This window comes from Podarcis pityusensis (assembly GCF_964106645.2).
Source record: "Podarcis pityusensis genome assembly, chromosome: Z".
Classification (NCBI taxonomy): Eukaryota; Metazoa; Chordata; class Lepidosauria; order Squamata; family Lacertidae; genus Podarcis; species Podarcis pityusensis.
In genome coordinates, this window is record NC_138044.1 from 20,592,909 (window position 1) to 20,605,842 (window position 12,934).

General features: G+C 44.1%; 1 protein-coding gene across 3 annotated transcripts in view; it reads right to left on the reverse strand.

Annotated features, from left to right (window-relative positions):
• The window catches only part of OPHN1 (oligophrenin 1), a 130,597-nt gene that overhangs the window by 58,843 nt on the left and 58,820 nt on the right, over positions 1-12,934 (reverse strand). For all 3 annotated transcript variants that reach the window (XM_080989790.1, XM_080989792.1, XM_080989791.1), the window contains 2 exons: positions 9,047-9,109; positions 5,342-5,416 (listed from right to left, as the gene is read on the reverse strand). In XM_080989790.1, the coding sequence (XP_080845916.1) occupies positions 5,342-5,416; positions 9,047-9,109 (138 nt within the window). The remainder of the gene's footprint in view (positions 1-5,341; positions 5,417-9,046; positions 9,110-12,934) is intronic.

Below are 12,934 nucleotides of genomic sequence, written 5' to 3' on the forward strand. Positions count from 1 at the left end.
CGCAGCTGTCGCTGAAGGGGCTCCGTTTCTCCTCTCGCTTCGCTGGAGAGGCACTGCGCAGAGAGGGAAAGCTGTGCAGTGAGCCTTCAGCAAAGCGGGAGGAGAAACAGAGCCCCTTCCGTTTCTCCTCCCGCTTTGCAGAAGGGGCGCTGTGCAGAGAGGGAGAGCTGCGTAGCGCCCCTTGTCTAATCCCCTTTTGAAGTCACCCAAGCTAGCAGCTGTCACTCAGTCTTGTAGCAAGTTCTGTCTTTTAACCATATCTTGTGCAAAGTTCTTCCTTTTGTCTGTCCTGATCTCCTACCTAGCAGCTTCCTTGGATGTGTGTGGGGTGGGGTGGGGGTGATATAAATATCTTCAAGGTTCAGGATATCCTGATGAAACCCTTCGGTTGTTTATTAAATACTTTAGTACAACATTTGATTCAGAATATTTTTTTTCTTGTTTTCCTCCTCTAAAAACTAGGTGCATCTTATGGTCGGGTACGTCTTGTAGAGTGAAAAGTACGGTAAGTTGAGCAGCAATTGAAACTTTAATAACCTGACTCTTAACTCATTCCACATAGCTCTAATTCTGATAACTGGTTGTCCTTTTTTTCCTGGGGTGAAGGGAGTGTGCAAACTGCAAATAGTTTTTGTGATGTTGCTTTTTTACATGCTACTGGTTTTCTACCATTAAAAAAAAAGAATACCTTCAAACATTAGCCTATTATCTGCAAGCCATTCCTGCTCTGAAATATAGTAATGTAAGAGCATAAGAAGAGCCAGCTGGATCAGGCCAATGGCCTATCTAATCCAGCATCCTGTTCTTACAGTGGCCGAATGGGAAACCACCAAGCAAGCTTCGAGCACAAGAGCAGTCGCCTCTCCTTATGTTTCCAGCAGCTGGGATTCAGACGCATTGCTGCCCCCAAATGCAGAGTAAACATCAACAGCCACTCTCCTCCATGGGTTAGCCTAATCCTCCTTTAAAGCCATCCAAATTGGTAGACATCATTGTTTCCTTGCAGAACTCTTAGGTTTGAGCTTGCATCCAGAACCTTCAGATTTCCTTATTTAAAGCCCCTCTGTCTTATTTTCTGACTTCTGAAAGCTTGCTTCTCTCTGAATTCCAACAGTTTCAACTACAGTTTCTCTAAAAGCCCCACCAGCCATTTATTTTTTCACCCTCTCCCAAAATGTCAGTATCTTGCTCTCCGTGTGCACATGCCTTTATCAGGTTTGATAGCCTGCTTTCTTCCTAACAGGCTGGGAAGCCTTGTGTCATTCTGCAAGCTTTATTTCTCCCCTTGGTCTCAAGAAAATCAACTCTCTTGCTCAATCTACAGCTGCCCTTTCTCCCAAAACCTACAGCAGCTGTGAACCATTAGCTGCATCCCCAACCCAACTCCCCATTTGTACTTTTCAAGTATTCTGAACTTGACCAAACTCCCCCTTTTGCATTTCTCCATTTTTCTGGTGCTCCACGAAGCACCTCCTACCCCTGAACTGTGCCAGATGGGCTATAGGAACAACTGTTCAAAATGGATGCCTGAATTTGGATTTGTGTGTGTGTGTGTGTGTGTGTGTGTGTGTGTGTTTAATACAGAGATCATAAGCTTTGGGCAGTCTTGCTTTGAGTGTTTCTAAGCCACTCTGGAAGCCTTTTTGACTGAAGTGGAGGGTACCAAATGCATCCTTTCTCTCTTTCAATCTCTCTCTGTTCCAAAGATTGTAGGCTGAACATTTATCCCTCTGCACATATTCAGACCAAACGCGAAGACAGGCATAATTCAAAGCAATGTCTCTTCTTCCCTTTCCAAATTTGGTCAGGTTATGATTGAGTCACCTTACAGCTGAAGAGGTCTGTAGTGTCTTGGGGAATGCCAATGAAACACAAGATCCGAAAGAGTCCTCTGACTAGCGGATCAACAGGGAGAAGAGATGCTGTAAAGACCCAATTCTCTTGTGCATCAAGGCCCCTAAATTAATAAATATTTGTTGCATTTATATCCCACCTTTTTCTCCAAGGAGCTCAAGGTGGCATACATGGCTCTCCCCTTCCTCAATACCACAACAACCTAGTGAGGTAGGTTAGGCTGAGAGGCAATGACTGGCCACCAGGGTCATACACAGGGAGTTTTATGGCTGAGTGGGAGGATTTGAACCATGGTCTTTCCCATGTTCTAGTCAGACATTCTAACTGCTACACCACACAACTGCACAAGCAACAGGAAATTACAGCAGTATGAAAATCATCCTTAAACCACCATGGTAGCAAAGTTCAGAGTACAATGTGAATCCTTACAATCCTTATTGAGCAGGCCCTCTATGTCATGGACTGGCTGGATGCAGAGAAGCGCTAGGAGGCACTAGCCAGGGAACCTGCTAGGGAACCCCCAGGGGTAGAAGGCTCAGAGCCAGGGGGTTGGTGATAGGACAATGATGAGTGGTCAGAGGGAGAAGGAGCAGACTTGGAGGAGGTGTCAGAAGCAGAAGAGGCAACAGGGTTTGGTGAGCTGGGTGATGCTGCAGCAGAGAACAGTTCATATTCCGAGGCAGAAGCAGGGGCTGGAGAGGAGTGGATCCAGGAGACAGAGAAGCTGGCTGCTGAAGAAGCAAGGGAGTCACTCCCTCCTGCTGTAACCACCTCCCCTCCCCCCCCCCCCCCAGTTTCCTAAAACTCACAAACGAAACAGACAGAGCAGAGAGTGGTTGTGTGAAGACACAGCCTGAGACTGCATGGGAAAGACTCTGGAGAGGAGAAGTCCTAGTGGGCACTGGGAAGGCTGGGACCTTCAGTCCTTCCAAACGCTTCATTGGGGCAAGACCTCCTAGAAAGAGTTGCTGAGACCACCGGGCTGGAGCTGTGGATTGTTTCATTGAATAAAGAGTTCACTTCACTGGCCTCAGATGATTTATTGTTTCATTGCTGAACTACGCTTGGGAGCAGCCACTGAGAAGGCCCTCTCCTGTTCCCCCACCAAGCAGGCCTGTGACGGTGGCCAGACTGATAGACGGGACTCCCCCGAAGATCTCAAAACCCAGGCAGGTTCATATGGGATGATTCAAGATTCAAGATGACAGTAACAGATTGGAGAACTGGGCCCAAAATAACACAGTGAATTTCAATAGGAACAAAGATAAGCTTCTGCACTTAGGTAGAAATAACCTGCTGCACAAATGTAAGATGTGAATACCTGTCTTGGCAGTAGGGCACGTGAAAGAATCTAGGGGTTTTAGTAGACCACAAGCTTAATGTGAGTCAACAGTGTGATGCAGCAACAAAAAAGAGCTAATGCTATTCTAGGCTGCATCAGCAGAAGTCTGGTTGAAATCTGAAGACATCTGAAGGCAGCCCTGTTTGGGGAAGTTTTTAATGACTGATGTGTTAATGTATTTTTAATCTTTTGTTGGAAGCCGCCCAGAGTGGCTGAGGAAACCCAACCAGGTGGGCGGGTATAAATAATAAACTTATTTTGTTGTTGTTGTTGTTATTGATGATGATGATGATGTCCAGATCAAGGGAAGTCATAGTATTGCTCTACTCTACCTTGGTCAGACCACACCTGGAGTAGGATATTGACAAGTTGAATCGGAACTTGGCATGATTGCAATGAGGGCTAGAGCTGATTACGCCTGCCTAAACTATTTGAAAAGACTGAGCTCCTACCAGATGAGAGACTGTGTTATAAAGAACTGGAAGATACTAACTGCTTGGAAGGTGGTATCCAGCACTGCCTAGCCCACTGCCACTTACAGGAGCTGCAAGCGTCTTTGAGCAGGGACAAGAGACGTATATGGAAGTGGCTCTATAGGAACGAAGTGGGGAGAGACTCACAGTCAATTATTTCCTCCAAATGTTTGCCACAGTATCCACTTATTAAAACGGCGCAATTCTGTCCGCCTCGCTATGAGTGGCCTTCACAGAGCTGCGCTTCCAGGCAATGCTTACAGTGGCCCTGGATGGACAATATAATAAGGTCCCTTATGAAGCAAGACTCTGATTTTGCAGGCAACTGTATGTGGAATATATATCTCATTATCTACAGCACAATGCTGGCTTTGTGCAGAACCAACAAATCGATTTATGAAACCCTTGTTTGCGCAGGAAATCAACCTAACTATGGCAGAGAGAAAGAAGTGGCTGCAGAATGTTGCTGATGATTTTATCAATTTGCTCTCTATGCTCTGGCAGCTAGGGAGATTAGGGTGATGAATTTGGATGAATTAGCCATTAATTGTAAAGGGGACTCAGGGATCTAACTTATACGATCCATAGGCAACTCCTCTCTGTTTTAACTGTCCCTGTAACAAGGTTTTTGCCAGTTTCGGTTGTGGTTTTACAGTATATTTAGTGTCTGCTGATGTTAAGGATGGTGTCATGGCCTTTAGCTAGCACAATAAAAGTATGATAAAAAAAAAATAATGACACTTGACAGGCTGGAACATGTGCAGAGGATGGTGACAAAGATGATTAGGGGGCCTGGAAACCAAGCTTTATGAGGAACGATTGAGGGAGTTGTGTATGTTTAGCCGGGAAGAAAAGAGACTGAGAGGAGATATGATAGCTATCTTCAAATATCTAAAGGGCTGTCCCATGGAAGATGGAGCAAGCTTGCTTTCTCCTGCTCCGGAAGGCTAGGATCCGAACCAATGGCTTCAAGTTACAAGAAAAGAGATTCCAACTAAACACCAGGAAGAACTTTCTAAGTGGAATAGACTCCCTTGGAAGGTGGTGGACTCTTCTTCACTGGAGATTTTTAAGCAGCAGTTGGATGGCAACCTGCCATGGATGCTTTAGTTGAGATTCCCACATTGGACTAGATGTGCCTCAAGGTCTGTTCTAACTCTACAATTCTATGATTCTGCGGCACAGCCTGTCCGATATAGGAGATGTAGACTCAATTAAAGTTAGATCTTATTAATTTTAATATACAGGTTAGGGAGATGTGGATCAAATAAAGCAGATTACGTACACATCTTTTGGAAGTGTACTCAAATAGAAATATTCTGGAAATCCGTTCAAGCTGATATCTCTGATATGTCAGGATATCGTATTCCCTTGAAAGCTAAAATAATTCTGCTTGGTTATCTAAAAGATGATATTCCAGAATGCGATCGACAAATAGTGTTTAACCGTATAGCTGCTGCTAGGATCATAAGAGCCAAGAATTGGGGAAGGGGAACATATCTCCTACCATACCTGAATGGATTGAGAAAATTTGATCCATTGCAAAAGAACACATATAAACCAACCTAGTGGTTTTATGGGGAAACTTGGTTTGATTTAGTAAACTGCAAACCAGAATCCCCATGATTCCACAGAAATAAAACCCAGTTGGCAACGAACCGTTGTTTCTTACCAAAGAAGGCATTCAGGAGCTTCTGCACCTGGATGTTGCTCCCAACAGTTCGATAGACGCCTTCGACTGTAATACCTGAACAGCGGGGGGGGGGGGGGAGAGAAAACACCATTACTACTGAAGCCCTGGCAGATCAGACATAGGAGGCACTCAATGGCACTCAAAGCTCAATGGCGCCATCTCGTGCACTCACTGAAAATTCAGCAATTGTTTTTCAGGTGGTCGAGGCAGCTGTAACATAGAGGGAATCCTTGCCCTGAGCCTGGAAAAGCAGGAACCAGGATGGAACCAAGTCCAGAGTCTTCTTTAAAAATTATTTCAGGCCACCACAGTTTCCCCAAGGAGGCTCCATAAATAATATTGCTCTGCAGGCATTTCCTGCAAGCTTTGAGTGTAGTCCAGGAACCAGTGTGTGGTATAATACGTATATGGTGAAGGAACTGTTTAAAAATAGAATTTTAAATCCTCTGTGTCAGTGGTTCAGAATCAGCTAAGTACTGTGGACTCCGTTTTTCAAAAGGCAAGCTATGGACCACCTACTTTTGAATTTTTTGGTATTTCTGTTGTAGTTTTTGCTATGCAAGTCATGCCACGGACCCTCTTCAGGCAGAGGCAAACTTGGCCCTCCAGATGTTTTGGGACTACAATTCCTCATCCCTGACCACTGGTCCTGTTAGCTAGGGATCATGGGAGTTGTAGTCCCAAAACATCTGGAGGGCCAAGTTTGCCTATGCCTGCTCTAGGTAGGTTATGTGGACTCCCTGGAGTCTGCAGACCACCAGCTGAGAGCCACTGATATATGTAGTTGATTTGGGAGCCATGTGGAAAATTTGTTTCCTGGCTATCCAGTAAACAAACTAAAAACTGTCACAAATTAATTTAAGAGCCAGCATGGTGTAGAAGCTCACTGGGTGACCTTTACCAGTCACCTATTCTCAGCCTAACCTACCCTCACAGGGTTGTTGTGGGGATTAAATGAGGACTAGGAACTTGAAGAGACCAGTGTTTGAATCCTCACTTGGCCATGTTCTTGGGATAGGCAGGAGAACGAGGCACATCCTTCAGGGTTGCCTCTCATCCTCTTCAAGGAAGAGGAGGCAGGGCCAACTTTCTAAGTACTCCTCCAACAAGGGGGTCTTTCACTCTTCACCCAGACCAAGCTGTGAGAGCAGAAGACAAGTACCAGAGACATCAGCCACGTCCACCCCTGCTGCAGGTTACTAAGTGTCTCCTCAGGGATCTCACACATTTGCATTTGGTTATACACTCTACTTATTTATTACATTTATATTCCACTTTTCCTCCAAGTAGCTCAAGGTGGCATGTTCTCCTTCTCTTCTTATCCTCACAACAACCCTATGAGGTCGGTTAGGCTGAGAGGCAGTGACTGGCCCCCAAGGTCATACGCAGTGAACTTCATGGCCAAGTGGGGATTCAACCCCTCATATCTTCTAGGTCCTAGTCTGACACTCTAAACACCCCACCACTCTGGCTCTCTTAGTCTACAAGGCTAGTCCGATACTCATGAGCACTGAGAACGCTTCTTCATTTCCTAAGAACAAGAATTTGTGCTAGGAAATCCACTTTTCTTCTCCAGATACAGAAAAGCAGAAATCTGTAGGGGGAGCACGATGCCCCTTAAGGGGAGATTCCTGGAAACAACAGAGCCCACCTTCGCCAGGTATGCTTGGAAACTTGCTTTCTCCAGGATGCAGCATGAAAGGAAACATTCCAGACAGAACCCACTAAGATGTTTAAAGAAAGAATGGCAACATTTGAGGCAGGCCAGTATTTCAGGAAAGCTCCCATTAAATTTGCTCAGCTGTTGTCTGCCAGCCCTTCAAAAGAGTCTGATTGTCTAAGATTTCATCTCGAGCACTGAGCGAAACTGACACCATTTATTTTAATGGCATTTTTATGATAAAGATCTCTAAAACTAAAATAATACCGGGCCCAACTTTTTATTGTGTCACTTTGGGTCATTAAGCTGCCTTGAATTTTCTCCAAGCGACTAAGAAGCGTGTCTATTTCCCACCCCTCCAAAAACAAATTCTAAGATTGCATATTAGGTCACTTTTGCTAGTAACATTCCAACTTCTCTTTATATTTAAAAAAAAACAACAGCCTCTGCTATTCACATTGCAAGCATGTCTGCAAGTTGGACTTCACCACTCTCTTTCTTCAAGTGCTTTTAGACCGCCAGCTGTGCAATCCTGTACACATCTACTTAGGAATAAGTGCCATTGAGTTCAATGGCGCTTACTTCCAAATAAGTGGGTTTAGGATTGCAGCCTGCATAAATTACAGAAACTGGAGTTACTGTCTGCAGAAATTGCAGTAGAGTGTGATCGCATCTTGTGTGCACTTAACTTGCATGGGTTTCTTGCAGACTGGTTGTGCATGATAAATCCAGGCAAGGCAGAGAACTTAAAAGCTTGTTTTGTACCGGGTCTACTTTGGGTTTCCTGGCATGAAAATAGCTTTTAAGCTCTGCAGCTTGCAGGGCACAGAGAGGCAAGGCCCACTCATTGCACCAGCACTGGGATGCTATCACGAGATCTCGCAGGGCCATCAGAGTTCCCACGAGATCTTGCATAAGCATCTCTAGTTTTTTTATTTATTTATAGAAATATTTATATGCCACTGTATCATATCACACTATGAAAACATACAGTAAAATCATAATACTTTTAAGAAGCAAGTTAAAAGCAAAATAATTAAAAACACAAACATTGTGGGGGGTGTACTCTTAATTGCCTGAATAAGCCTGGTGGAATAGAGAAGTTTTCAGTCAGTGTTTAAAAGCTGGCACAGAATGCGCCTGCTGAATCTCGAGTGGCAGAGCGTTCCACAGGACTTCCAGAGCTGGCACATTGAGTGGGCCTTGCCCTCACAAGCAAGGCAGAGAACTTAAAGTCATTTTGTGCCCGATCGACTGACCTGGTGAGAGAAGAGCTTCTTCTTTTCATAATGTTTTTATTTATTTTTCGTGGAACAGAAGATACCTTTTCGGAAAACAACTGTTGCAACAGTAAACAACGAACAACTTGTCCTGATATAATTACAGACTTTTTTCATACTTTGCAACAAGATTTTGTTTGGTTACTCTAAAAGCTTGCACCACATTTTCCCATGAGTGTTGGGTGGATTCCTGCCACAGTCTGAACAATTTATGCATTCAGAAACATTTGCCTAATGTTACAAAAGGTGTAGGGGCTGTGTTTGCCCTTTGCCACTCTGACCTGACATGTTAATATCTCAGCCAATGCTACTGACCAGACTCTGGTGTATCAAGAATTGATGTTAAACCCAACACCAGTTTTGCAATGTCTGGCTATTTTCATATGGGCAGCTGTATGGAGAAAAGCCACCATGGGGTCATCATAACCTTGAATGGGTTGGATCACAAGCTCAAGTAGTAGGGAAGAGATTTCAATTGTTCTGTTGTATATCAAACAAAAGAGCTTTCAAACTCTCTGCCTTGCTTGCTGGGCTATGCCTGCTGGGCATGTGGGCTATGGGAATATGGGAGATTCTCTCTTTCCCACCCCCTCACTTGCTAGCCATGGGGTTGCCTCCAAGGATTTGGCTATGCATGATTTTCATGTGTAAGCAGAACCCCTGAATCCACACACACACCCCTTGAAAAATGCAATCATACTATATAAGGGGGAAGCATGCAGATGCAAAATCTGCAGAACTCACCTTTCGTCTCTACAGCGTTGATGCACCTCCTGACAAATCTGAAGCCAACCTCGTTCAGCTCCACTGTAAAATACAAAAGGCAACAGGAAATTATCTGCCTGTAGGTTCAGAGAGGAAGAGCAGGCAGGGACAAGTCAAAGTTCATTCTGTTACAGGCACAAGGGTAGTCTTTCTTTTATTTACTCCATAAAATTTATACTATACCGCATGGTTGTAAAGGAAAGCCTCAAAGAATTTTACACATAAAAAAGAAAACAATAGAATTATCAGGGGGAAAAGCAGCTGCTTAAAACATTCAAATAATACAGTCGTACCTTGGAAGTTGAACGGAATCCGTTCCAGAAGTCTATTCGACTTCCAAAACGTTCGAAAACCAAATCGCGGCTTCTGATTGGCTGCAGGAAGCTCCTGCAGGAAGCCACAGAAGCCCTATCAGACGTTCAGGTTCCAAAAGAACATTCGCAAACCGGAACAATCACTTCCAGGTTTGCAGTGTTCGGGTGCCAAAACATCCAACTTCCAGGGCATTTGGGATCCAAGGTACGACTATAATTAGAATCAACAATAAGCTTTAAAAAAGATTAAAGCACACATCAACATTCTACATATCTGGGTAGGCTCGTCTAAACAAGGATGGTGCTGAAAAGAGTACAATAAAAGTGCCTGCCTGGTGTCAACAAGCAGGGAGTTCCGAAGTGTACATGCTGGTGCATTAAAAGATTGATTTCTTATAATATGGCCAACAATTCCCTGCACACCTTGATGGTGTGTCAAGGCACCAGTGATCTAAAGCCAGGAAGGAATGGTAAGAGCTGTTTCCTAGTTAAGCCTGACCCAGAAGGCATGTTGTATCAGCTAAAGGTCCCAGGTTCAATCCCAGGCATCTCTAGGTAGGGCTGAGAAAGATCCTTTTCCAACTGGCCCTGGCAGGAGGCCACAACACAACAACAGAGCATCTGCCTTGCAAGCCAAAAGTTCCAGGTTCTGTCTCCAGTGGCATCTCAGTTGTCTGTGCTCCAGCAACCTCTATCTTAGATTACAATGCATTAGATGTGGGGCTGCTGGTTTTCACCTGTAAAGCCTTAAATGGCTCAGGGTTGCAATACCTCAACAACTGCCTCTCTCCATATGAACTGATCCAGACCCTGTGATCATTATATGAGGACCTTCTTCATGTATCTCCTCCATTACAAGTCTGGAGGGTGGCAGCATCAAAACAGGACCTTTTCTGCAGTGGCTCCCCATTTGTGGGATGATCTTACCAGGGATGCTTGCCTGGAGCCATCATTACATATCTTCAGGCGCCAGATGAAAACATTCCTCTTTAAGCAGGCCTTTAGCCTGTAACTAACTTTCAGAGTTTTTGGGGTGTTTTAAAGAACCCCACCACTGATTTTAATATATGTGTTTCCTCTTTTTCTGTAAGTCGCTTTGAGGTGCCTGTGGCAAAAAAAAGTGACTAATAACTTTAATTATAATAATCCCCAAGTGATCTCCTATCTGAAATCTTGGAGAGCTGCTGCCAGTGATGGAGTGGCAAATTCATCCATTCAAAAATATCAGCAGTGGCAAACCAAGGGGAGGGGGAATGGCCTGGGGAGAGGAGGGGTAGCAATCTGAGGATCCCCTAGGGGCAGAGACGTCTGGAGGGCCACATTTGGCCTCCAAGTCTGAGGTCCCACATCCCCGAGAGTCAATAGAGGCCCCACATTTAAGAAACTGGTTAGAAAGTCTGGAATATATTGACTCATTTGATTATATTTCGGCTGCAATCCTGTGCACATTTTCCTGGCAGCGAGTCCTACTGGGCTCAGCAGGGCTTACTTCTGAGAATTGCCAGGGGCTGGACTTCAGCTCCCTTCCAGCTCTACAATTCTATGATTCTATTTATGGGATTCCACTGTTAGGGAAGGACATGAGCAGATGTTTAAGCTTAGTAATTATGAAATATTGTTATATAAAATGGAATGGCCATTTTAATCAGAGTATTCCTATGGAGTTATTACTAGCACTAAGTGGGTTTCCTCCCACTACCACCCTATCCCCACCCCACAAATAATGGCTATAAACTATTTAGTCAGGCTTTTGATGCTGGGCTCTTTTTACGGAAGCTAAAAATAGGATTATTTAATTATGTTGCTATGGTAGCAGATCCATCTAATGTATAATTCCTGCTCCGTTTCTTCTTGTAACCGGGTGTATAATAAATAGGCCCAAACGCATTTAAAAATATCTTATGGAAGCTCTTTAGGGCCTTAATGAGGGCGTATTCAGACATGGGGAATGTTGTATTAGTTCCCTTCCTGGTTATAGTATTAGTGCTTCTGTCCCTCTGATGTTCCTTTCACACTGCAATACCTGTTGCATTGTGGAACTGCAACTTTTTGTGGCTCTTTGACTGATATACCAGCAACTTGCACAAAATTTCATGTTCACAGCAGTGGGTATCGTGGGAGACAACAAGGGACATCACTGGACAACACTACTATTCCCCCACACCCTTTCTACACTTGCCTACAGTTGTCTGTTCCCTCATGAAAAAGACAGAAGAGTATTGTGTGCTGGTGTGTGTTTTTGTGCACACCCACCCTCCAAAAATCATCAATTTACTCCCATGATTTTCTAGGTTGACTGCAAATGCATTTTTTTCTCCTTGAATCAAACAGCATAGAAATGAGCACTATATCTCATTTCTTTCCCAGCAGTGGCTTTTACATGCGAAAGCTCAGATATAATGTAGAAATTAACAGCTAGAGAAACATCGAGGGAAATGGGACTCTTCTTCATGAACTTTTGCTTCCAGATGTTACAATGAAGGATTTGATTCATTTCTCATTCCTCAGATGTCCTGCACGAGGATATCTTGCCTTTACTACCCTTGAAGCTAAAATAATATATACTTCATTATGTTACTATGGTAGCAGGTCCCTATCATACTTAACTCTTCTCCTATTTCTTTTTTGTAATCGGCTGTGTGATGATATTACTGAGCGTCTTATGTCACACCACACCCACTGGAGTGAACATGAGGTTTAGTTCAAGGCTGCTAGTATATCCGTCCGAAAGACACAGTGAGAGGGACGGAAGGACTAGAATTATAAGCAGGGGAACGAACGCCATGTTCCCCATGTCTGAATGTACCCTAATCAAGGTATGCCTGGTAATATTAAAGAATTCCTACAGCATCTTTTTAAGTGCGTTCAATTCTACAAAGTCAGTAGCTGCAATATGCAGCACACCCAGTAGAGAGCAGCAATGGGCATCTATTCGAAACTGCACACAGGTGATACAAGTCTTATCTGGTGAGACGCGCTTGTTAGAGCTCCCTTCAATTATGTGTTAGGGAGGCTCCTATTTCTTTTAGTTTCTTTCTAATTCTTCCTTTTATCAAAGGTAGTGCATGTTTTTGTGTGTGGCAACCTGAGATTCTTACATTAGAGAAATTGAAGCCAGAGTCGTAAATCAGTTGAGCATCCTAGCAGTCACCACCCTGGCTTTCAGCTTTTGGCGTCTACTGCCTTATCTTCCTGTTATCTTTTTGCTTTATTTAAAGACTAGTAGCTCTAAGAAGGTTGATCCTGACTCGGACTCGGACTCTCCTGTATTTAGACGAACAGAAGGAGGTGGAGGATAGTTATTGCTGATGCCGAAGAAGCTGTTTTGAAAGCACCTGCTTGTGAACTTAAATACTGCTACATACCTGCAGTACTTCTAAATGAAACGGCTTGGTTAAATGTTGGCACAGAGCCTGGGCCGAGATATTTGGCTCTGCAGATGGCTCAAATGTAAAGCAGTTAAGGAAGTTGGGAGGGAATTCTCCTCTCAAGGTGCCGTGAGGAACCGGAAGCTGGTGATGAGCCACAGCAGAAGAGGTAAACAATAGAACTT